At 41.2% G+C, this 26,268-nt stretch overlaps 1 protein-coding gene across 6 annotated transcripts in view; it reads left to right on the top strand.

The window, feature by feature from the left end:
* Positions 1-26,268, top strand: part of PTPRM (protein tyrosine phosphatase receptor type M) — a 796,527-nt gene that overhangs the window by 514,484 nt on the left and 255,775 nt on the right. For 4 of the 6 annotated variants that reach the window (XM_060613276.3, XM_060613283.3, XM_060613277.3 and 1 more), the window contains 3 exons: positions 8,665-8,938; positions 9,992-10,028; positions 16,587-16,661. In XM_060613276.3, the coding sequence (XP_060469259.1) occupies positions 8,665-8,938; positions 9,992-10,028; positions 16,587-16,661 (386 nt within the window). The remainder of the gene's footprint in view (positions 1-8,664; positions 8,939-9,991; positions 10,029-16,586; positions 16,662-26,268) is intronic. The other 2 variants (XM_060613278.3, XM_060613280.3) reach the window with 1 other exon arrangement.

The following is a 26,268-nucleotide window of genomic DNA, read 5'->3' as shown; positions in this document are numbered from 1 at the left end:
CACACCGGCCAGGACTTCAGGAGGTATCGGGACTGGGCATAGCCCACTCCCTGCAGTCTTCTGTACTCTGGATGTAGAGTCCTTGTGGGCTCTTGGAAGCTGTTGCAGGCAGTCATTAGTGAGTGTGCTGGAAAAGCTTGTTGGAACTTTGTTTGCACAAGTGGTTGGAGAGAATGGGGACTGTGTAGGGAATCTAAAGATATTAGCTTTTCTGTTCCCATCCCTTTATGTTTAATTTGGGAGACAGCTGGTGGCCCTAGGCAGTACCGCCGTATTTGGGTGTTAGCGGTGGGAGTGTTTGGGCGCTAGGTCCAGCCCAGATGTCCTCCATGAAGCAGATGCTCTAAGAGCTGGGCATAAACATTGTCACTCCTTCCCTGTGTCCCGTTACGCTAGGGTTTGTGTACGTGCTATGTGTGTGTGTGTTACGTACAAACCCATGTCAGGTGCCTGTCACAGCAGTTCTTTGTTGGAGCGACCTATTTCTGACGCCCTTAGGCTGGTCTTCAAGGACAAGGGCAGTGAGTGACCAATTCCTCCTTTTCTTCTTCCCCTGTGCCTGGCACAGTGCTTGACACATGATCAATATTGTGAAAATGGAGGGTGGAGGACATGGAAATGAAATAATTTTCTTCTCATGTATTGATGTGGAGAGTCGCCTGATCTTGTGCCAGGAGTCATAAGATGTCAGAACTTGAAAGGACCTTCCTGGTCAGTCGATGATTTAGTGGCAAAGCTGGACCCAGTTGCCTGTGATATGGAGACTCTCAGTTCATTGTTCTCTCAAGGGTGCCCCCTTTGGTTCACCTGCCTCGTTGATGGTGGCATTTCTGTTCCAGCTTACCTAGCCTGCAGTCTTAGGACTTTGAGGGACTGAAAGATTCCGAATTGAGCATAATACAAACATGCAGTAATGAAAACATTTAGTGTGGCTTTGATGGCATTCAGTTTCCATTTTTATTCAAATCACTAGTGCTCTTTAAGAAAACACACTGTAATAGTAGTAGCTGACCTTGAATTATAATTTTTATAATCATATGTTTGTTATGAAATTGCGATGATTCGATTATGATTAGCTTAGGGGAAATAAAATCTGCAAAGGAAAACGGCTTCATTTGTTAAAACGGGGAGAACTCCGTCCTAAAGAGGTTCCATCTAGGACTCATTTACTTGAAATGTGGTGCCTGTTGTGAAGATTAATAACAGGTGGCCTTTTACAGAGCTGCTCAGCCTGAGTCTAATGTTTTAGTTTTTACTTTATTATCCCAAACCTCCACAACTAAACGATTTTTTCTTCCTGTCCTTTGTGCACGATATGGAACTGTAATCGACTTCATATTTCTCACCCAACCTTTCAGCTGTAATTAATATTTTATTGTATCAGATTTTATCACTGACTGGCAGAGCAGCAGGGTCCTGGACGCATGCTCGGGCACACTTGCACACGCACGATACACGCATGCACACACGCGCACACGCACCCACAGAACGACGGTAACTTGCGGATGCGAGGCTAGCTCCTTATGATGAATCTTGGCTGAGAGAACATAAAATATATCTGTGGTGCCCGCAAATATTCCAAAGCAATTTATGGCCAGTCTTACCTAGAAGAGAGCAGGACAAAGAGAAATTAAAGTCGCTGACGTAGAATATTCAACCCCCAGATCTATCGAGGCTGTGAGGCGTGTTGCACAGTGCCCACCGTCTGTGCACAACTAGGTGCCAGTCGGCATTTCTGATTTAGTGAACGGCGCCGTGTTAGGTCAGCTACTTGCATTACGAGTGTTATGTGAAGGTCTCTGAAGAATCCTAGTCATGATGATCAACACATGGAACATAGTGAACTGACCTTTTCCCCCCCTAACTTTTAACTGATGACAGTATTTTTAAAACTTAGTTTAGTTGTACGAGGCTGTTTGAATGATCAGGGTGTCATTCCAGTTAAGTGCTGACAGGTTTACGAAAAGAGAAGGACCAAACCAAGAACAGGGAGAAAATAAATTCTGTGTTATTGCGTGGCAATAAACTTTAATTACACATTTATATTACGTGCTTTGCATAGAATTTACACTTTCATTTTCCATCGCCCTCCCACCCTCAAAAAAAATAATCTTCAGGAAGATAGTACTGCTAGTCTGTATTCTTTTTTTGTACATATAGAAGAGACGGTTTTACCAAAAATTGCAAATTAAACTAAAAGGCACTATGAGGTACCATGAAATGAACAACATTCGAAGTCTAAGTCTGAAATGATCAGAAGTGCAGACTTTAAAAGATTAGCAAACGCAACAGTGAAATGGATCGTTAACTTCTCTCCCTCTCTCCCCTTTCCCTCACCCCCTGTTCTGTTATCCAGTTGTATAACCCTCCAATATTTTATGCTGATAAGAAATAGAATAAGTGGATAAGAAAAATGGACTTACAGCTAAGGGTTTAATCTCGAAATGAATTAAGACCCAAATTTTAAAGTCAATTTCAACTCTACAGCAGGCTTCTCCTCAACGTCTTCAAAGTTAGAAAACACCAAACATATCTCATCACATTTGAACTTTCAGGTTTAACAGAATACACGAAAGATGTTCTGATGTTCTTTTCTAGGTTATACGTCGTCGTGTGCCAGTCTATATAAATGCAGATTCCTTATTCTCCTTATAAAAGCCTTAGAGTGTTGTTGTAGAAAAGCCTCGCATAAATGAAACTTTAAATTAAATTTCATTCCAGAAGAAAGTTATGATCTAGTGATGCCACATTTTCGGCAGAATCATCTTCACTGTGGATCATGCCTTCAGATTGCAAAAGCGATAGGAAGATTTTATGTAACTTTAAATTCCAGAAGAGTGGGATAAGGATAGGCATGGTGTGACTTCAATAAACAAAAGGAGCATGAGTAATACATTAAAAGGATAATAGAATTTTAAGTCAGCCCACTAAGCTAGAAACTTCTGCTTGGTTTTCCATCCTTGAGAACTTGCTTTGTTAAATCTTTCTAGAAAAACCATTCAAAGAGTAAGATTTTCAAAGCTACTCTTTGAGATTACAATTGGGGTTGCACAGATTTTATGAAATTCACTAGTGAAATGATGGTATTGGCACCGATGAAAAGCCTGTCAGCCAGAGAGTTCTGTTGAGGTGCCATTGACCTAGGTGCCAATAATGTGTTAATTTCCATCAGGGAGACAGCAATGTGTGGCAATTGGGCAGCAGATAGGATTTAGCTATTTTTCATTAGCGCTTGGACGTTGATAAAGGGGAATAGAAAAGAGCTGCTTGACCTTTCAGCGCTTAAATTATTAAAGAGCAAATAGATTTGAGGTCTGGATGCTTGCAAATCTAATTTCTCTTGTGGAGCCAGGATGAAAAGACATTTTGGGTTTGAAATTGCTCTAGTCAACTTAGTTCTTCCTTTAATATATCTGAAGATGACTAGATGGTAACCATTTAAAAAGTAATATGAGTGGAGTGGAGTGTATAACATACCAGCTGGCTAAAATAGGGGTCCACTAAATGATCATTTAATTCTCAAGTTTTCATCTAATCCTCATAAAATTCCTGCTTGGAAAAATCAATTTTTTTTTTGCCCATATTCACTTAGAGGGTATTTAAATTACAAAACAAAATTTTCTGTCCTTAGGGAACGTGAAACATTGAATTGTTCAAGTTAAAGTACTGCCAGGCACATAGTAGGTGCTCAAGAACATTCCTTGAGTTAATAAATGAGTAAATGCACACACAACACTCACAACACAACACACGCACAGCAGAGTTGGGGAAAAGATGGATGGGAAGCGAGAGGTGAAGGTTTGAGAAGAGGGTAGAAAAACAGAGAGGCAGCTTTTGATTTTCTCAGGGCTCATTATTCAATTCTGAGTTATCCTGAATAAACTTACAATCTACCCCGCATTCTCTCATCATAAAACCTGTTTCTTGATCATTTCTTCTTCTGTTAGCTCTTGGATATTCAAGAAATGAATGCAAAATAAACTTAGTATTAAATTTTAGTAAAACAGAGCATATTTGTGATTACCGGTGTATTTCTTCCCTACTACTACATATAATGCATACAAAATAGAAATTACTTCTGGATTATATTATGCTCCAAAAATATGTATCTCATGGCCCACTTCATTCCAAGTGTGCTGAGACACAGAGATGACTAACCTGTAGACCTTTCCTCCAGGAACTTGAAGTTTTTGGAAGTGTTGATAGACACAAATGATTATTAGTCTTTACAAGAAGTATGTTTTTGTGAGTGTGGTGCAGAGCAAGAGTATATCACAATCGGGGAGCAGATCATGAGCCCCTGACAGAGGGTTCATGAGAGGGACTCACTCTTTTTATGAGGTAGGGTCAGTCCTTTTATGAATAGGGTCATCTGCTGAGAGCAGCAGAGTATTTCAGGGTGTTGGGGAGAACACCATTTCAGTAACAAACTTGGGTCCAGGCCAGGGCAAAGGAATAGAAGACAAGGTGTTTGTGATAGAATTCAACATGGTGGGACTTGGACAGTCTGGAAGCGACGGTGCTAGTCTTTCAGAGGAGTTAGACGTGAAAAATGAGTGATCACTGTCACCAGTGGCACCGAGGTTCCTGGTTGGGATCGAGAGCTGAACAGGACACGAGTCAGGTGCTGGCCTCCCTGCAAAGTCCAGGGATGTCCTCCCTGGAAGTTATTAATGACTCGGAGAGAGATGGGAGAATGAATTGAGGTCAAAGGTGTAATTTCCATCTGTAGCCCCATTGATGTGATAAAAGAGGAAGAATCTGTCTAACAGTACTGAAATTGATGATGGGAAGTAGGTGGGAACCAGTTTGTATGTCGGTTGTAACCGCAAAAGCGGGGGAAGATGCCTGTGGCATAGACGGTTCAAATGAGCACCTTAGCCAGGGCTTGTAACAGGTCGTGCTACTACTACTGCCTTGTCTGACGGTCATGAGACCACGTCCGCTACCTCATCAGCTGTGAGCCCCGGATGGAATGGGCGCTTGCATCATCAAAATGCAAGTTCTTGCATCATCCAAAGGGGAAAACAAAGCCTGCATGTGCCAGACTTCCCGCCTAGCACTTCCTGGATGGAATAATTTCTGCAACTTTTTTTTCTTCACGTGTATCTTCACATTTCCACTTTGTCTGGTATACAGGTTTTCCAGAGTTGTTTCTAAGGTGAAATTTTGAAAATAGTGTCATGTAGCAAACAACTCGGAAAAGCTGATAAAAGGGAGCCAGTGTTAAACATCATTTTATTTAATGGAGAGTCCCTTTGGAAAGCAGTTAATTGTTCCTTTGCTTTATCCATTTTTTTGAGAGTAGGTCTTGCATGCTGACTAAAATGCTGAATAAAAGTATGAAATGCACCTTATAGATCCATCTAACTCTTTTATTTCATTGGGAAGAAAAAAACAAATTAAGACCCAAAGGAGTTAATTTAAAACCCCAGTTGTTAGCAGAATTCAGATAAGAGCATAGATCAATGCACATGCCACCCTCCCCCCAGCCCTACAAAAGGCATTTCAAGAGAACAGTCACATTTTCTCAGTGCTGTATGTATTTAGTGGCAGACTAGGTTAAACTTCTTCATGAATCAGCTGTTGTCTGCATTGTGCTATCTTTTGCTTTGACCTTGACCCCTTACTCTTGCTATTGTATGACCTGATATTCTGCTTTAATATTTGCTACATATCCAACTACTCCAAAACTCAGCAGCTTAGAAGAACATTTCTATTTTGCGGCGATTGTGTGGGCCAGCAGAGGGTTGGCTGGGCAGTTCGTGCTTGGCGTCTCAGGATGGCCATCATCTGAAGGCTCCGCCTTCAGAGGCTTCCAAGATGGTCCACGCACATGGCTTTCAGTGATGCCAGTTGTTGCCTGGGAGTTCTTCGGGACTGCAGGGCAGAGTGCCTGCAGGTGGCCTCTCCAGTGTGGCAGGTTCAGGGTCATTGGACCATTTACGTGGTGGCTGGCTTCTTCTCCCAGAAAGCTAGCTCTGCTGGGGAGCCTGGCTGAAGATGCATAGCCTTCTCTGACCAGCACCTTGAGAGTTACCGATGATCCCTTTGTTACAGTCTTTTCGTTGTATGTAGTCATTAAGGTTGGCCAAGCCCATTCTTTTGTTGTCGTCGTCGTTGGACACCTAAGCACTTTATTTTTTTATTTTTATTTTTTAATATAATTTATTGTCCAATCGGCTAACATACAGTGTGTAAAGTATGCTCATGGATTCTGGGGTAGTTTCCCATGGTTCATCACTTACATACAACACCCAGTGCTCATCCCAGCAAATGCCCTCCTCAATGCCCATCGCCCATTTTCCCCTCCCCCCCCCCACCCTCCATCCACCCTCAGTTTGTTCTCTGTATTTAAGAGTCTCTTACGGTTTGTCTCCCTCCCTCTCTGTAACTATTTTTTCCCCTTCCCTTCCCCCATGGTCTTCTGTTAAGTTTCTCAAGTTCCACATGTGTGTGAAAACATGAGATCTGTCCTTCTCTGACTGACTTATTTCACTCGGAATAATACCTTCCAGTTCCATCCATGTTGCTGCAAATGGCATGATTTCATTCTAGATGGGAGAAGTGTCAGAATTTGCAGATATATTTTAAATTCGCCACATCTAACTATACACGTAAGAAGTCAGGGAGAAGGGGGCAAGAAATCCGAGTCCACTTTATCTCCATATGTGTTCTTGTCTTCCCCAGAGGAAGATGCTCCCTACGTGCGTCCTTTCATGTCAGACCCATCATGCACTGAGAATTACATCAGATTTGGTGGAGCAACTTAACATAACCAATAGAAAGTCTCTGATGTTAGGAGGTTAGGAAGCAAGAGTCGTATTTCTTGTTGTTATTTATTTATGTTTACACCACACTCAGAATTCGCATTATCATTACACTGTGAACCTACTGTACCACCTGTCTACTGAGCAATCATTCTGATGTTCTACAACAATTGGTTTTTCTTTGGGCAAGATTACAAACCGAACAGCAGCTGCTGGATTGCATTCCTGTAGTAGAACGTGCTAAGTGGTTGTACTCCCAGAAACAGGGGATTTCACTGAATGCACATTCAGAGGACACAAGGGCGAGACCCAAAGAGGGACCTCCCCAGGCCGCTGGGGATGGTAGGCTCCTCTCACCGGTTCTTCTTCCGCATTAAGGAGTCCCAGTGTGAGCAACTCTAGGATTGCAACATTGTTCCAGAGAGAGTCCCGGTGCTTTTCTGATACAGTGAGAGAAAACATGCATTTCCTTGCCAATCTATTCTGGATTCAGTTCTTGAAAGCTGCTGGCAAGAGTTAGTCTTTCTCAGTATCAGAAACTCTTTTTCCCCACCCAAACTACACAAATGTTCATCATGCCCTTAAAATATATATCTTCACAGAAACACCCTGTCTCTTCAAAGTTGGTCTCATTCTGCTGTGGTTACTTCGAAATTCAGACATTGGTAGGGGGCAGGGAGGCAGGCGGGTAGGTGCTGGAACTCCTGTCCATACGGGCATCTCCAGAGGATGCCATCCCCATCTAATCCTTATATGTAATTCAAATAACCCAGTTCAGGGTCCAAGGCCTTGGCATCTAAAATTCCAGTCTGTTTTCTCAGATCTTCTTATGTCCTCTCTTTCCACTGATCTGATATGGTGAGGGGCAAAAGAATGTAGGAGAAGATGGGTCATTAAACCTTGCTTAACGTGAATCGTTATATACTGTGTTTTGTGACTTGTTAAAATGTCACATGCATTCCTTCAGATGTCATTGAAGAAAATAATACGTTGCCTTTTTAATTTTTTTTTAATTTTTTAATGTTTACTTGTTTTGAGAGAGAGAGAGAGAGCGCAAAAACGAGCTAGAGCAGGGGAGGGGCAGAGGGAGAGGGAGACACAGAATCCGAAGCAGGCTCTGAGCTATCAGCACAGAGCCCTGCATGTGGCTCGAACTCACGAAGCATGAGATCATAACCTGAGCTGAAGTCCTATGCTCAACCGACTGAGCCACCCAGGCGCCCCTACATTGCCTTTTTAAAAATAAACTTACAGTTAATATAATTTCATTTGTTAGGTAAACGGAGTTAATTTTCTATAAATTCATCTTCAGTTACATGTGAGAAAAACATTATTTTAGTGTCTGCCTCACAGAAATAGCAGAGATTGTTATACATGTGTATAAATTGTAGTTTTGGTGAACTTTGTTTCCCCTCAACTACATTGTATTATTGGGGGTGAGAGAGCTATTTTTTTTAAGATTTTTAACCTTTTTATTTTTGAGAGAGAAAGCATGCTTGCCAGGAGGGGAGGGGTAGAGGGACAGAGAGAGAGAGAGAGAGAGAGAATGAGAATCTTAAGCAGGCTCTACACCCAGTGCGGAGCCCGATGTGGGGCTCAATCCCACCACCCTGGGATCTTGGCCTGAGCCGAAATCAAGAGTCAGACGCTCAACTGATCGAGCCATCCAGGCGCCCCTGGGGTGAGAGAGTTCTGTGGGAGAATATTAAGCCCCTTCCTTCTCTTTCATTGAGCAAGTGTTAAGGGAGGATCTGTTATGTACTTAGTACTTCTTACTGACTAAATCCAGTGTATACTTTATTTTGGATATCCTGCGGGTCCATGCAGTTGAAATCAAAGGGAATGAGCTCAATCATCATAAAATATCACTGACAATACTTTTTTTCCTCCCTAGTGTCTATCAAGTAGTTGTTGAGGAAGAACGACCTCGAAGAACTAAAAAGACAACCGAAATCTTAAAGTGTTACCCCGTGCCAATTCACTTCCAGAATGCATCAATACTGAACTCACAGTATTACTTTGCTGCAGAATTCCCAGCAAACAGTCTCCAAGCTGCTCAGCCTTTTACTATTGGTGATAATAAGACATACAACGGATACTGGAACACTCCCCTTCTCCCCCATAAAAGCTACAGAATTTATTTCCAAGCTGCTAGTAGAGCCAATGGGGTAAGTTTTATAGCTGGCTGTTTACCTAGGCTATTTAGGGTTATTAATGTGAACATAGATTAAGGAAGATAGTGGTAAGAAATAAAGTCATGCTTTTGTGTGTGTGTTTACTTGGAACAAACGTATGTGGGTTTTTTTCTTTGTAAACTTATCTTCACCTAGAGAAATTTATGGAAAGAAATGAATAAATTTGTATTTGTTTTGGTAGGGAGAATATGTTGTCAGCGTGATGGTTTTTATTTTCAGTTTTTACTTGTTACCAAAAGTTGGCTAGCAATTCTGCTTCGCTTACTATTTTACAGGGAAATAGTATAGCTACAACACATACATTCAGCTCATTTAAAATTTTGTGAGATACACAACATCTGTCTTTCTAGCATATTCTGTCCCATTTCTTTGGTTTCAGAAGAGTTTATGCTTCCTATAGCTGTAACTAAATTAGGTATCTCTTTTTTTTTTTTTGAGAGAGAGAGAGAGAGAGAGAAAGCAGCTTTAGAAAGATTAGGTGAAAGCAAAATAAAAACTATGGAGTCGTTCCTGAATTCTTTCCCCCTTTCTGTTCAGACCGACCCAGAACTCTGGTAAGATATTAAAATCTCCTTAGAAAGAGATGGGAGTTTTCTGGACACCATGATGGTTTCCCTCCTTCACAGCATGGGTCTAAGTATCATTGACTTGACTTTTGCCAGTGAAAAGGGGGGAAATCCAGGACCCAGAGTTCTTCTCCAGTAGTATCTGTACAGAGTGAGCAAGGGTCTGGAGAAGACAGGGCCCGTAGGCAGAGACATTGTATGTGTAGCTCCTCATTTGTCACCCGCTCCAAAAATGCCCATGGCCACCAGCTCCAGAGCCAGAAAATGTATCTGAGCATGGTACAAGGAGTAATCATCGTGTGAGCATGTATCTAAGTGCAATTCATCATTGTGTGATTAACACCACACTCGGAACAATGAGCTCTTTTCTTATCAGCATTTAAATAGAACTACAGATATTTTTATTTGTTTTAAATAAAGCACGAATAGTGACTTTTTCCCCCCTCTTTATTTGACACAGGAAACCAAAATAGACTGTGTCCGAGTGGCCACAAAAGGTAGGTTGAGATTGTGGGATGCTCTCCCAGTTTATGTCCTTTAAATTTTTAGATGGTATTTCAGAACTTCTTGTAAGGTTAACTTCGTTGAAATAAGCGTGTCTATCTGTGGGTGCATGTATTAGAGTCTTAGAAGTTAATACTATTTCATGCCAATACTTTTTTTAAATAAGGAGTCGTGTTACTGCATTCCAAGGAGTTTTCAGTGGTTAGCCTTTTCAGAATTCTTTAAAATAAAATGAATGTTAACGTGCTTTCGGTACATGTTTTTTAAACCATAGTAGCATATGCAGTAGTCCTGTGACTAATGAATCTTCGTATGCAAAGTAGGAAAATACTGCCTGCTGTTTTTAAGCAAGTACCTAGTGATAAGAGCTCTCCCAAATGGAGTCTGCATGGGCTTTTTTCACGGAACACGGGGCAACTAAACCCAGTAACTGGGTGATTTTAGTGGAATTTCTGTTTCCCAGGCCTGGTTAAAATCCTGGGAAAATGTGATCAAGGACAAGATGTAGGAGTGGCTGGGGTTGAACCGTCATAAGCTCACCACACACAGCCTCCTGAAGAACCAAGTACGGTTGTATGTGCACACACGAGCTGTGATGTCATCTTGTTCACCTTGGAGTGTGATCTTAACCAGGGCATGGGAAATGTATGAGACAATGCTTTGAGAAATATAAAATCCCACCTTAAAATGAGGCATTATAAATTAACACCTGTAGTTAAGTATACCCTCTCAGACCATCACAAGTGACCCATGACCATGATAAGTTCTATGTGACTCAATTTAGAAATGATGGCACGAAGGCATCCTTGGGTCTGTCACACTAGATGTAGTCAGGCCAGAGACAGTCACCTGAGTTCTGTTGGGTAGAAATACCTTATTATTTCATTGTTTCCCTTGCAGGGAGTATAGTTTGATATATCATGGACATCCATCTGCATGTTCAAAATTCACATTGAATTCTAATTTCATGAAGATCCAGGACCTTTTTATTCCGTTAGCTCCACAAATATTTCTTGGTTTCATGGTCTGTGCCAAACACTGCCAGGTGCTCATGGGCTCATGTTCTAGTTCTAAGAATCTATTTGTATTGATTTTGAAACATTTGGTTTTGTAGTATCATATTTTTCTTGATTAAGTGCGTTTATTTCTAGGGATAAATTAACATTAAATGAAATTACAGAGATTGGTGTATTTCATAAACTGTAATACGATCTTAGCTATTAATTACTAAGGGTTATGAAGCCCTTGAATGAGGTGTCAATGTTCTTAGGCCTCCATCCAGACCACCACCCGTGCTCCAGTTGTTGTACTGAATTCGCCTTACCCTCACGGTCTGAAAGAGTAAATCCGCTTCCGCAGTGCCTAATTTATAATGCCTTCCACCGAAATCGCAGCTAAAATGTTTGAAAGCACTTTCATACCTGTCTCACCTAGTTCTTCAACATTACTGTGAGAAAGGAGGCAGGTATTTCTGTTTTTATTTTTTAAATGAAGAAAATGCATATTTTTAGAGGTGAATTGACTTACCAGGGTCACTCAGCTGATAATCTGTGGGTCAAGGCTTAATCCCGAACCTTTGAACTCCTACCCACAGTGTTTCCTCCGTATTTCACGGCTTTTCACCCAGCAGATCCTCAGACCAACTATAGTATTGGATTGTATAAGTATCTGCTCTCCCCTTTATTAAAATTGAGTCCCTGCCTAATTCACTCTGAAAGCAATGAAATTTGTCATCACGTTCATTTACATAGCTAAATAATTATATAAATAACACCCTTGTAGATGTGGAAATCTGACGTTGGCTGTTTTCACAATAGATTGAATTAGATGGTGATTTGGATCATTTTCTTCCATCAGCTAGATTTAATCAATATTGTAATTTGTTTTTCAATTCACCAAAGGATGATTAGGCAATCGGATGACCTGATTGACTGAATATTCCCCACTCATATTTTCTAAGTCATTTGCAAACGTTTATTTAGCCACAAACTCTATCCAAATGAACTCTATTGGGGAAAGAGGGAAACCAGTGTTAACAGTCATTATGTAACATTGTCCTTCCATTCGTAAAAGCATAATATAGGAGGTAACCTTGGGAGATACTCTCCTTGCAGGTTAAAACCGAACTGTCTGGTCTTATTTTATTTTACTATGTTCTACGTGTGCAGATTCAGTGAACTTCCTTTATAGCGCAGTCTAATGTTTCACCACTGCTACAGTCAGATAATTTTTCTTTATTCATGCTAAAAGCTCTTTCAGTGGTGCAGGAAGCCATTCCATCTTGACTACGTAGTCAAAACAGAGAACTAGGCAGTTCTAATAACTTTATTGGTACCCTGCAGGAAGGATGCTTGCAATTGAAAAAAGTTCAAACTTTCTGTGTTTTTGCCACATATTGCTGACAGTGTGGTGGCTTAATTGCATTTTCAGGCACGAAGCCACACTCCTAAGCAGCGTTTTGAATTTACAGAGATGTTGATGTTCTCATGAAACAACTGTTGACAAGTATCTTTATACAGAAAATATGGAGGTGGATTTGTTTTCACAGGAAGCTAGTTTGTAATTTCAAGTATGGGTATGTCTCTTAAAGATATATTTCATACTCTTTATAAATTTAATGTTGTGATTATTTTAATCCTATTCCAAGGGTATATTTTGACACTAACATAAAGCTTATAAAAATTAGACATGGGGGAAAAGCCTAAGGTATGTTCTTACCTATCTCCAAATGTGTGGGGGATTGCCTGTATTTTCCTGTATCCTTTCATTTATATATCTAGATTCCTCATAGGTATATGTGACTGTATTTTGATTGTTGGCTATAGGCAAACTCATCACAGAATATTCTGTCTCTTCAGTTAAAAGATAAAGATACCATACAGCTATAGGATATGCATAATGTTTGGATGTTACCCTCAACCTGTATGGTGGAGTTAACAGAATAGCTTTTAACTGTTTTTAGATCCTCTTAGTTTTATTTTGATTTTTAATCACATTCACATTTTTATAGTTGGATTCTTTTCAAGACCACCTGGTCCGACTGTGTCTTAGCAGTTAGTATATGGGTTTTCTTTGGCTTTTGCATACCTAACGGCTGCCTCGCGGTCAGTAGAAGGGCTAAAACTCCTTTTATGCTAGTTCTGGAAGGCCTTGTTGATTATCAATTCTAAATGGACAGGATACACTTAAATATCAAAACCTTTCTTGTTAGTAAATTAGATTTCTCATATTAAATGAGGCACATTCTTTCTAATTGATACAGTAATCAATTTAAACGGCATATTTTGCATCGATCTTCCATACAATAATATTTTCCATAACACGATGCCAGTAATCTTTCTCCTAGACAATGTAGTCATTTGGCATCTTCCTTGTTACACATTCATTTTAAAACATTTGTGAGCGCCTACTAAAAGTTAGGCATAGTATAATCTGTGAGACTTCTTAGGTACATAAATATATCACTCTTAAGTTTTTGAGGATTTTGAGTTCGTAAACATTTGGGGTTTTTTGTTGTTGTTGTTGTTTGTTTGTTTTTAGTGTATGGGGGCTGGAGTCAGATGTGTGTACTTATTCCTTTCTTTGCTATGATTTGGCTGACGGTAGGGTAACTAGAAATCAAAACAAAAACCTCATGAAAACACATGCTAAATTCTTTCCAAAAGCATTATAGGAGTTACACTGTAAGTCTTAAACAGAAAGAATACAAACTATTATTCTAGTTCATATTTTAAGGTGAATTTTTTGTGCAAAATACGCTTCCCTGTTTTTAAGCTCAGTAATTTATTTAACTTACATTTGTACTCCAATGCACATATACTTTGCTGGAAGACCTTCAGAAAACTTTGAAGGACTTCCATTGTCCCAATACAGTTTCTAACTAGACTCAGAAATTTGAATGTTTCTTTTTTTAATCACTAGGCTCTTTGAGAAGTTTCTCTACACTGTTTTCCTATTCACGGTTTTGTTCAAAGAAATACCATCGTTTCTAGGCCACAATGCTCACAGACGAAAGCACACCAATAAAAGAGCTGAAAAGAATGTTGACATGCACAGCTAATTAAGATTCCTTTTAATTATTCATATTCAATACACGAGAAAACAAATTATATAGTAAGACCACTCATCTATGCAAATCTGCTATCATTTAGCTATGGATTTAGAAATAGAAATATAGATATGATCTACATTTGTCATTCAACATTTTAGAGAGAAAGTATTTTCTTTGCTTGATCTGAAATGGTCTTCCTAATATACATCATGAATATAGCCAGGCCCCTGAGAAGTTACCAAGGAAAAGAAACCTGTTTAACTTTGTTCAACGCTATGTCTCCCAAATATTTGATCCAAACTCAATTTTCCAAGGAACACGAAAGTCACGCAAAAGAGTTTGGTAAAATACTGGTTCATCAGATTCCACAAGACCCCACTGCATGCAACCGAAATGGTACTTTGTAAGTCTGATATACTTTTTACTCTTCCATACATACTTTTGGACCCAAAAGAGACCCTGAATTTATCAACTATTAGATGCTGTCTTCATAGCATAGGATTGGAATATCTGACTTTATTTTACCAAATTTCGCAATATTCTCTTTCGCAATACAATGTAATTGACCTTTTAAGACAGAGGGTAGCAAATTTTTATGTAAAGGGAAGATGGTAAATATGTTGGGCTCTGTGAGCCATGTGATTTCTGCCACAACTACTCAGCTCTACCATTGCTGTGCAAGAGCAGCCGTGGGTGATGTGTGCACAATTAAGTCTGACTGTGTTCCAATAAAACTTTATTTGCAAAAGTAGGCGGTGGCCTGGCTGACTCCTGTTTTAAGGAAATTTGTAACAGACTCAAGTTTTGTCCTTGTAACTAAAAATAATAGTCACAAATGAACACTTCACCATGCAGAACCTAGAGATCATATAAAAATCCCTCCTGATACCTATAGTGTACTTTTTCTATGGGGGCTTTGAGCCTCTGACCGCAGTTTGCCCTTCATTTAGTTGTGAAGACATGGCTGCCCAACCTCGCCATTTTCAAGTAACTTTGCGTCCATGTTGTTGACCTTTTTCAGTATTGGATAGGTGCTCTGTTTCTGATAAGACAATATAGTTTTTTCTCAAAAAGCAGAGTAGGTCACATTCTCCTGTGAGTAGTAACAGGACACCACACAGGAACTTTGGTTGAACAACAGTCTGTGACCCCGCAAATGTTTTATGTATAAACTTGGTACCGACCCTGTAACAAGGCTTAGAAATAACATTTTACTGTTTACAGTTTGCTATCTCAGTATGCAAAACTGCATACTCTATCCTATCGAGAAAATTATCTCCGTAGTACCCTGGGGTTTCTCCACTTTCTGACCCAACTGGTAGTTTATTCATCTCACTTAGCAAGACTAGAAAGTTTTCATTAATAACGTGAGAAAGACGATTATCCCACTCTTGAACCCAGTTGCTACAGTTGTCTAGTTACAAGAAGCAGCACTGTTTGAATGGTGCAGAGGGATATTTCAAAATATTATGCAGCAGCAGTTTTGGGTTTAATTGTCTGCAGATGGTAGATGATCTATTTTCCTTACTCGCTGCCACATTTCTAATAGCACCCAGGCTGTTCCATGTAAATTAGTAATCTTTCATGTAAGCCTGTCCTTAATTTTCCAATATTTTTTCTTTGCATCATTTTCCAGCTGTATCATGTTAGAACTGACGTTTTAATTTTCTATTTTTTTCCCCGATATCTGTGTGTCATGAATGTTAACCATTTAAACACAACTGCTGAGCTGTGCAGCCAAACCAAGAAGCTCGACTGGTCTGCCTCCAGAATCTTAATCGTGTCTGTGGTCACATGTTAACCATGACGACTACAGCAAAGGCAGTTATTAGTTTTTGTTTTTTGAACTGACCAATGCTTTGAGGTGCATTTTTCCCCAGTCCCTTAATGTGACAAAATAAGGTTCCTAAATGGAAACATTCTCCACGAAATTTACTTATCAGAGAAATCCCTTTATAGAAAAATGTCTCTAATGAAAGAAGATCATGTTCTCCACAAAGGTGATTTTAGCAAGAAGAGAAAATATTGTGACTTCAGCAGCAGAATTTTAAGCAACCTAATAAATTTTAAAAGCCTAAAGTTTGGATCATCAGAATTAGCAGCGAATCACTTATACACCACACTCAACAGCACTTGGAAACACTGTTCAGTCTAGAGCCTTATTTAGGACGTATGTTTTGTTTTTACTATTTCCCCCCCCCCCCCCCCCGCCCCACATCTTCGGTTGACCTACCCAAAATATCAGCCAAAGCTTGCAACTGTGTCATAGTTAGAAATCTAACTGCCTGACAAAAACTTGTTTAAGGGAAAAGAATCCAGAAAATTCAACACTTTGCTATGTTTTTTTTTTTTTCTTTTTTCTTTTCTTCTCTTTTTGTTGTTGTTGGAACAAAGTTGAGACAATGTGATATACTGATCGAGATTCTCCTTGCTAGCCTAGCTTCAGTCTGGCTTTTTCTTCCCTCATGCATGCTGACCTGGGAATCTTCCTTTGCCATAGCTGCGATAATCGTGACTCAGCTTACAACACCTTACATTCGCATCGCCCCTGCCGCAGGCGACGACCAGCTGACAGGTCAGATGTTCAAGTATAGATGAGTCATCTTGCCCATTTCCTGCTCATTTTTCTCAGCTTTGTTTCCCCTCTACATTTCCTCCTCTGCTTAAGGCTTGTTTACAATGTGTCAGGCTCTTGGTACAGACCTGTGCCCGCATTAAATGAAGTGATGTGCTTGGCCTCTTCTGTGTGTGCACATTGATACCCATGCATTAAGCACAACGCCACTGCATGTTCTCATTGTGTGTTTGTCTGTCGGTGTGTTCCTTTCCAGCCTAATGTTGTACAGAATGAAATTTGCTGGACTTGCGATAGCAATGCCATCAAAGAGGATTTCCATCAGAGTACATAAAGATGTATGCCCAGTTATGCAGATTCACCTAGAAAGGCCCTGTGGTGTCAGGGTGAGCGAGCTTTACTTCCCACCTCGTAGGGTCTCGTGTGCACACGCACGGAGCCATACACAGTCCTGAGATGAAGCCACCCAGAGCTGTTTGGGGTGACGCTGTTCAAACAGCTTTGCGTGTACGTACAACTGGAGCAGAGCTGTCTACATTCCTTATAGAGCCTTGTTTCGAAGTGTTTATATAGAGCAGTGGTACCTCTGCCAGTCAAATGCATTGAATAATTTAGGGAAGTTTTTAGAAAATTGAATGGCTTAGAGTCATGGAGTTAAACTGTGTGCTTCTATATAGAAGAAGCAGCACACAGAAAGAGAACGTAGCAAAGAGAAATTAGCTTGTCCGTTCCGTACTCTCTCTAAAGGTGTATGGACATCAGCATAAACTCCTATAGGAAAAGAGTCCAGTAAATGACTCCAGATGGAAGGTGAGTGGTCAGAGAACCCCAGGAGACAAATTTTTGTCCTGCAGTAAAAGCAAGCCATTGTCAAGATCTCTAACATAATTGCGTGGGCAGGATTCAAATTCTGGTTTCAGAGACATCATCAACATTGTAGTTTATGGCATGTAGTCTAGGCATGGTTAAAACTCAGCTGTTTTCCATAGAATTTCCACTCCAGCAATTGTTTTGAGTGTATGAAACAAGGGAATATACTCTAACATTTAAGAAAATAAAAAAGTGTAGCTTAACTCATGGTAAGAATTCACAAATGTTTAAGTTGTCCTGTGAGCTTGTTATTTTGGAAAAATAAAAGCAACTGAGACTCAGCAAATTTACAGACTGATTTTTGCAAGGTAATGAAATGGAGGCTAATTCTACTTCTTTCCCTACTGGAATTCCACACATATTTTCAGTCCTCTGTTTCGGGGCCTAAGAGCTATAAGGTTATTATTGATAGTTCTGCTTCTCTTTGTTTTCAAGGTTCTTCTAAGCATATTTCTTTTACGGGTTGAAGTTCTGCTTGTTACAGACCCTTTCTTATCCTGAACTTCTGAAGTTCTCTTCCCAACAGTAGAAGTACTTATGGAGTAGTGTAGCATCTTTCTTAAGTCCTCTGTTTTAAAACCTTCGTATTTAAGGACTGGCCCATGGCCCATGGTCGGGTTAGGTGTCTATCTTGAAAGTAAGCTTCAAGTCTGACTACCAGCTGAGCCTGAACTGGCCCTATGGTTGTAGCAAACCAATAAAAATGGCCCCACTATCCGAAAACAAGTGCTTATGGGCAATGTAGTTAAATAGCCCCCTTCTAAGGCCTTAGCTGTATCTACAACCTTCATATTAAGCATGCTGTTTACTAGGCAGTGAAGTAAGTGAAACTTCTGAACATAGATTTCTCTCCAAAACTTGCATAATTAAGAAGATAGCTCATAAATCAGCCTCCTTCACAGTGCATTCAGATCCCGGGTATCTTGTTATTTGGGAACTAGTCTGTGAAGGACACATACATTGCGCGAGTGTATGGCCGCCATTCTTTTAAGGGCTGCAGGCGATCTCCATCATTTACTTTGGTTTATTAGGGATTAAAATGATGGAGTGTTAGAATAAGCCTCAAAAAAAAAAAAAAAAAAACAGTAAAAAAAAAAAAAAACAAAACCAAAAAACTACTCCTGATCTTTTTTTAGTATTTACTGCTTGTTTTAAGATGGGTAATCTTACCCAGGTAAATTCAAAATCAAGTAATATTTCTTTTGCATTTTCCATTTGCATCAGCCATCAACTGTGATAGCAGTAACACTGTCTTTTTTAATAGATTTATTCATGAGTCATACTGCAAGCTTGAGACTTAATGCATTCAATCACTTAGCTGACATTTATTGAGCACCCTCTGTGTGCCAAGATATAGATCTACTAAGTCTTATAAAGAGTTTTACTTTGTGTGGTTGCCCAGGCTCTTGGCATCAGGCATTTTGCATTAGTCACATCAAAACTTACGTACCCACATGTTCTTAGGAATGAAAATCACTATCATGCTGGTCATTTAGCAGTTAGGAAAGGACAATAGTTTGGTAACTAATGGGCAGACAGGACATGTATTTCAAAACCTTTCTCATCGTGTGCAGCAGCTTAGGAAATGGTCAGTGGGACAATTCTGAACATTGCACATCTGTGACCGATTGGCCGGTTGTGGTTTTGTTTATTAGATCAATATGGTGCCTTCCAGAAGCCAACAGGAGATGCATGAGGGATACATTGTGAAGTGCCCTCAGCAGTGTTTTTGTTCATTTTGTTTTAATTGTGCTGACCTCCTACTCCTACAAGTGCTGTTCAAGGCTGTACTTACACTCGGAAGCTCTGACGAGATTGTCCTCTGCAGCATAGTTCCTTTGTCCCGGAATGTGGCACATGCCGCTTGGGCTTTCCTTGGCCCAGATGGGACCTCACTCGCTCATCTAACACCAAAGTAAACAAGCATCCTGGTGACCTGGTGTCCGTGCCAGGACTTCCGGACACAGCAAAATGCTCGTGAATACTAGCTGATCTGATTCACTGAACGAAGGCAGATCAGGCTGCAGAATGCTGGTGTGTCTGATGAGCAGGCCTGTCATTGCACTGGGAGTGTTTCTGAAATGTTTTGTCTTCAGTCAACGGTGAACTACATCATTATCCAATATACACACATACACATACACAGAAGTTTAACTGAAGAGAAAGCATTAGAAACCTCACTGCCAAGACTACATACTGAATAAGATGCTCTCTGATTCGTTCTATTCTGTTCCATTTCATTCTATTTCATTCTTTAAAAATTCCAGTCGCTACCTACTAAACTGATTTCATGTCCCACTATTGGGTTGCAACCCACAGATTTTAAAAAAATGCTTTATTAAGCCACTGGATATAGGAGACTATGAAAGGAAACGGTATATAACTGGAATAAAGGTCCCATCTACCTCAAAAGCACTCTAAAGAGTGCACATAGAAAAAGTTCTAGAAATTGGAAATGGTTCTGGTTTCTACTTTGTTCCCTTTACTATGTGATTAATTGTAATATAGAACTGCTTTAGGAAGAAAATTAAAAGCTGTACATGCTAGAAATTTCTCTTTAAGATTTTTTAGTTAACTTTATAAATATCTCTAGGCTGTTTATTTTATATTAAGATATTTCTGTTTATGATTTAATAACCCAGCTAGCTCTGAAATGCTGTGGAGAATGTTTTCCTTAAACAAATTTTTTATCATCCCATTTGGTTAACCCATACATCTAATATGATAAGATCTGTATCCTAGAATATTTATAAACAAAGTGGCTTCTGGGATTCAAGTACAAATCAGATATATCAGAGCATGTAGAATTACTTGCTAGATATAATTAGTACTAAAAAAAAAAAATAGAGAACTAGCCAAAGACTATTCCCACAAAGTTCCAAGTTTTAAAAAAGATATATGTGGCATATCTGTATTGTCAAAGATAAATACAGCTGGACATTAAAGCTGTAAAAACAGATTTTATTCAGTAACTCCTGACTATAGGGGATAGAGGTGGGCTCCATTTTGATTTGTGCAGAGTGGACTGACTTTTTTTTTAAGTTTATTTATTTTGAGAGAGAGAGAGAGAGAGTCGAGGGGGGAGCAAGCAAAAGAGAGGCAGAGAGAGAGAGAGAGAGAGAGAGAGAGAGAGAGAGAATGCCAAACAGGCTCCGTTCTGTCAGTGCAGAGCTGAAGTGGGGCTCAAACTTATGAACCATAAGATCATGACCTGAGTGGAAATCAAGAGTGGGATGCTTAACCAAATGAGCCACCCAGGCTCCCTGAGGGGCTGGCATTTTATTTTTTTTATTTATTTTATTTTTATTTTATTTTTTACTTTTTTTTAACGTTTTTATTTATTTTTGAGACAGAGAGAGACAGAGCATGAACGGGGGAGGGGCAGAGAGAGAGGGAGACACAGAATCGGAAGCAGGCTCCAGGCTCTGAGCCATCAGCCCAGAGCCCGACGCGGGGCTCGAACTCACGGCCATGAGATCGTGACCTGAGCTGAAGTCGGAGGCTTAACCGACTGAGCCACCCAGGCGCCCCAAGGGGCTGGCATTTTAAAGGGAGAATGAAGGGGGGATGTGAGCAGAGGCTCAGTAGAGTCAGTGTAGTGAAAAATTATAAAAAGCAGGAAGGGTGTATTGGTCCAGGAGGCACCCATCTGGTTGGCCAACTGGCGCTTATCAATGTCAAGCTGCTTCCCTCTCCTCCACCCCCGGGGCTGGGACACAGGAGCCCTGTGTTCAGGTGTCACTGGAACAAACCAGTGACAGCCTTCAGTTTTCTCAGGCAGGCACTTTAAGGGACATGGGTCACCGTGGTATGCAGCCTTGAGCAGTAATAAAACCATCAGTGTTTGCTCAAGTCTTACAGGCCAAGGTGAGGCCTGGGGGAGGAAGGGCTCAGAGGAGCCTGGCTGGCATTTGGTCAGAGAGAGAATCTTTGCCAATGTAATCTTTGCCAATTTGGTCACAGAGAGAATCTTTGCAAAGCGATCATGAAATAAATCCCAAGGAATTTCTTTTTCTCCCTAATGTGGCTCTTTTTAAAGCAAGAGTTTTAGGGGTGCCTGGGTGGCTCAGTCAGTTAAGCGGCCAACTTCGGCTCAGGTCATGATCTCACAGTTTGTGGGTTCGAGCCCCGCGTTGGGCTCTGTGCTGACAGCTTGCTCAGAGCCTGGAGCCTGCTTTGGATTCTGTGTCTCCCTCTCTCTTGGACCTTTCCCTGCTCATGCTTTGTCTCTTTCTGTCTCAAAAATATATACAACATAAAAAAAATTAAAGCAAATAGAGGTTTTTTTTTAATGTAAAATATAAAACATGGAAGTCACTGAACTAGATCCCTGCTGAGGAAGTCAAGCAACTGAGCGTATACAGAGAAGCTCCTGTGTTTTGGACCCTGTGCTAGAAACCTCCACAGGAATTATTTCTCTAAGTCCTCACAATGGCCACCCGAGAGAACATCATCACACTTTTCAGTTGAGAAAAGTAAGCTCAAAGGCATTAGATTCAAGTACACAGGCCTTAGAGCACTGATACGCAGGGAAGTCAGGGACAGAACTCTGATCCCATCCTTCGTGACTTGAGCCCTGGGCTCCTTTGACCTCAGTGTCTGTTTGAACTTCTCCCTTTTTGCCCCGTGTTCTCCTTTCTCCCCTCCTGAGCCCTTCAGGCCTCACCTGCTCCCCCACCCCCAGCCCTGACACCCCATGCAGCCCTTTAAGTTGGGTTCTCACTGACACCTGGACCCTCCTGGCCCCTTGCTCCCTTGTCCCCACCACACATCACACTAACCCCAGCCTGAGAAAATCTCATTGCCTGCTTTCTTGGCTCCTGGTCTCATACTTCCGGGTGTTATTTGACAACCAGCAGAGGTTAATTCAACTAGGGGTACGTTGAATCCCACCTTGATATGTTCTGCTGATCAGTGAATGTCCCCTGCACACGCATTGGTAGCGCTCCCACCCAGCGGTTCCCTCGGCCTGAGCCCTAAGCTGGCTTGGTCAGGCCTCCCCTCCCATCGCTGTGCCCACTCTCCTGGGTGGGCAGCTCTTGGCCAACCATGGCACTTTAGGCCTGCCCTTCACCCCTGGGGGTCCTAGCCATTGGGTCACAGAGAAGGACACCTTTTCCTTAGGAACAGAAACCAAAACTGAGGTTCACCAGCAACAGCGCAAGGAAAGTTCTCAGACTCTCGCTGAGGAGCGGGCCTATGGCAAATCCATCTTTGCAGAACACAAGTGTGTCCCTCCATCTTTACAAAGAATGAAGGAGGGTGCTAAATTCTGTATGTCTCAGCCTATGGGTTTTGAGCTCGAGTCAAGGGCTGACTCAGATGGAAACCTAAGTGAGGACCTAAGTTTGGTGGTGACTGTGTGGGGGGAGGTATAATGGAAAAAAAAGGTGATGATCTCAAATCCCCTGTTCCACAGATGCTCATTAATTGGTTGCCGGAGACCATCAGGGGTGGAAACCTTATAAATTATCTGGTCAAGTGGTTCTCAAACAGTGCTCTGTGGGGTTCCACGGGAAAGCCTCAGGGAGCTACTTCACATGCAGGCCTCTGGGCTGGGCAGCAACTTATTTAAAAACCCTCATGCGTAGGTGCGCCTGGGTGGCTCAGTCAGTTAAGCGTCCGACTTCGGCTCGGGTCATGATCTCACAGTTTGTGAGTTCGAGCCCTGCATCGGGCCCTGTGCTGACAGCTCAGAGCCTGGAGCCTGCTTTGGATTCTGCGTCTCATTCTCTCTCTGCCCCTCCCCAACGTGTGCTCTGTCTCTCAAAAATAAATAAAAATGTAAAAAGAAATTTTTTTTTCTTAAACCATTATGGGTAGCATAACTGTTGGGCAGGTGAAGAATTAAAGTGCTCGGGTTCACATCTCAGCTGTGTCGCCTACCAGCAGATTGACCTTAGGCAAGTTACTTTGAATCTCTGTACCTCACTTTGCTCATCTGTAAAGTGGGAGCCACAGCTTCACCCACAGTAAAGTGGTCAGAATTACGTCCACAAGTAAAGTACTTAGTACACACTCCGTAAATGTTAGCTATTATCGTTTCTCTACCTTAACACATTGTTTTAAAGTATGGGAATGATGTACACCCTTTTATTCCTTCATTGATGCACCGAGCACGTATTTCCTAACTGCTATATGTCAGGCACTGAGTGAGGCTCTTGAGATATGTCAGTGAACAAAGCATATAAAAACTCAGATATACTGAAAACGTTCAGATATACTGAAAAACGTTCAGATATACTGAAAAACGTTCAGATATACTGAAAACGTTTACTCTAAGTCTAGACTGACCTCATCCCCAGCCCCTATGATAGCCATCTTTCTTTCTATGTAAATATATACAAATACATACAGATTTTTTTTCCCATTACCGTGTATTTACTTAACTCTGTCACTTGCATTTTGCACCAACTAAGTAAAGTACACTTATTAGGCTTCTCCTTCAGGCCAATATATATCAATCTAGGACATTCTGTTACCTAGTTGTTCCTCTATAGGGATAGGTAAAGATCTGTTCACCCAGTCCCTTGTTAATGGGCATTCACATTTTCACCACTTTTAGATTTTTTCCTACTCACAGCAACAACCACCAGAAACTGGAATACATAACCTTGTGTACGTGTTTTTCCATTGTCACTTTATTGCTTTTTTAATGTTTATTTATTTATTTTGAGAGAGAGATTGAGAGCTGAGGAGGGGCGGAGAGAGAGGGAGAGAGAATCCCACGCAAGCTCCACGCTGTCAGCGCAGAGCCCGACGCGGGGCTCAAACTCACAAACCGTGAGATCGCCACCTGAGCCGAAATCAGACACTTAACTGGCTGAGCCACCCGGGGGGGCCCCTGTAACTTTATTTCGTAATGATTCTCCAATATGGGTCAAAGGGCAAGTTTGTTTTATATGTAGGCCCATATTCCTTTCCTTCCCAATTGTAGCAATTCATTCCCCCATTCTCCCGCTAAGTGCCTGCTAAGTGCTCCCCCTGCACTGGATGCCTACCACGCCATGTTTCCTGTATGGTGCACTAACGTCTCCGGACGTTTCCTGAAGCTGGTTATCTTCGCCTGTGTTTACTGGCCATGTGCACTTCTTCTTCTGACTCTGTTCATACTTATTCCTGTCAATTACCGTTCTTTTTTTTTTTTTTTAAATATTTTTAATGTTTATTTATTTTTGAGAGGGAGAGAGACAGAGTGCAAGCATGGGAGTTGGGTGGAGAGAAAGGGAGACACAGACTGTGAAGCAAGCTCCAGGCTCTGAGCTGTCCGCACAGAGCCTGACGCGGGGCTCGAACTCACAGATCGTGAGGTTATGGACTGAGCTGAAGTCAGACGCTTAATCGATGCTTCGCCTGGGCAGAGCCACCCAGGCGCCCTGCAATCACTGTTCTTTTGACTTTACTGTGTCTTTTGGCATAAAGAAATTCTCATTTTCAGATAATGAATATGTTCCCATTTTCCTCTATTTCTCCAAGGTTTTTGTTTTGCTGGAGAAGGTATTCACATCTCTGATTATTTAGCCATTCACCTGAATTTTAGCTCTTGAATCCGTCTAGAAACTACCACCGATATGGTATGGGGTATTGCCAAGGGAGAGGGCTAGCTTTTCCAGATAGACAACAGCTAGACCGGCTCTTATTATTAAATAAACAATTATTTTCTCACAGCAGTGAAATGCCATATTGTCCTATATTACGATACATGTATATACACTATGTTATGGTCCTCTTTGGGTCTTCCTACGTTATTAGCATAACTTTTTTTTTATTATACTGGTTTTTGAGGATATTTTCTTATGTGATAAAACTGGAATTCTCTCCATCTTCTTTGTCAAGAATCCCTCACATCCCTCCTTGTCTGCTTATCAGTCCTCCCGATGGCCTGGAGTCCTTACAGCCTTAAATGATGGCCCCACTCCCCTGATTCACTCTCTACCTTCTTTCCTCTGCCTTATTCCACACCAGCTACCCTGACCTCCCTGTGGTTCTTTGGCCACATCAGCCATGCTCCTTTCCTTGACCTTTTGCTCCCAGTTTCCCCTTGCTTGGGAATATTCTTCCCCACATATCCACTTGACCCTACCTCCTGAAGTCCTGGCTCAATTCTACCTTCTCCACGAGGTCTGCCATGAATACTTAACCCGTCTTCATGCTGCAGCCTTCCATGAGACCTTTCCCCATCCTTTCCATACAATCTTCCCCCTCTTAGGCTGCTGCTTTCTTCCTTTTTCCAGCACTTCTCACCTTACATGCTCTGTCTTCCTCCCCCTCCTACAATGTAAGCCCCCTAAGGGCAGACATCTTCATCTGCCGTGTTCTGATTTATATTCCAGTGCACCCCAGGCAGTTGGGTTCCAAAAATGCCACTGAACTTCTCATTGGAATCTTATCAAATCTATGTGTTACCACAACTTTAGGAATATGATCGATTTTTCCATCAATTTCAAATCTTGTTATAAGACTTGTAATACAAATTTGGAGTTTTCTGTAAGGGCCGGCCTTGTCAGGTCTCCCTCTAAAATGTATTCTAGGTTCGATGATGTCTCACCTTCTCGTGGCCACCACACCAGCCGGGACCAGTGCAAACGTGTCTTAACTACTCTCATGGCTCCCTGTTGACTCATTTGCCACATGGCAGCCGGACTGACTTTTGGAAATTGAAGTCCCTTTCCATTGCTTCTCTTCTTAATGCCCTTGGATAGCTTCCTACTGCACTAACATCAGCTTCAGAAGTTGT

This window comes from Panthera onca, chromosome D3 (assembly GCF_046562875.1).
Source record: "Panthera onca isolate mPanOnc1 chromosome D3, mPanOnc1 haplotype 2, whole genome shotgun sequence".
Classification (NCBI taxonomy): Eukaryota; Metazoa; Chordata; class Mammalia; order Carnivora; family Felidae; genus Panthera; species Panthera onca.
The sequence above is the reverse complement of the archived record's forward strand: the minus strand, read 5'-3'. Positions and strand labels throughout refer to the sequence as shown.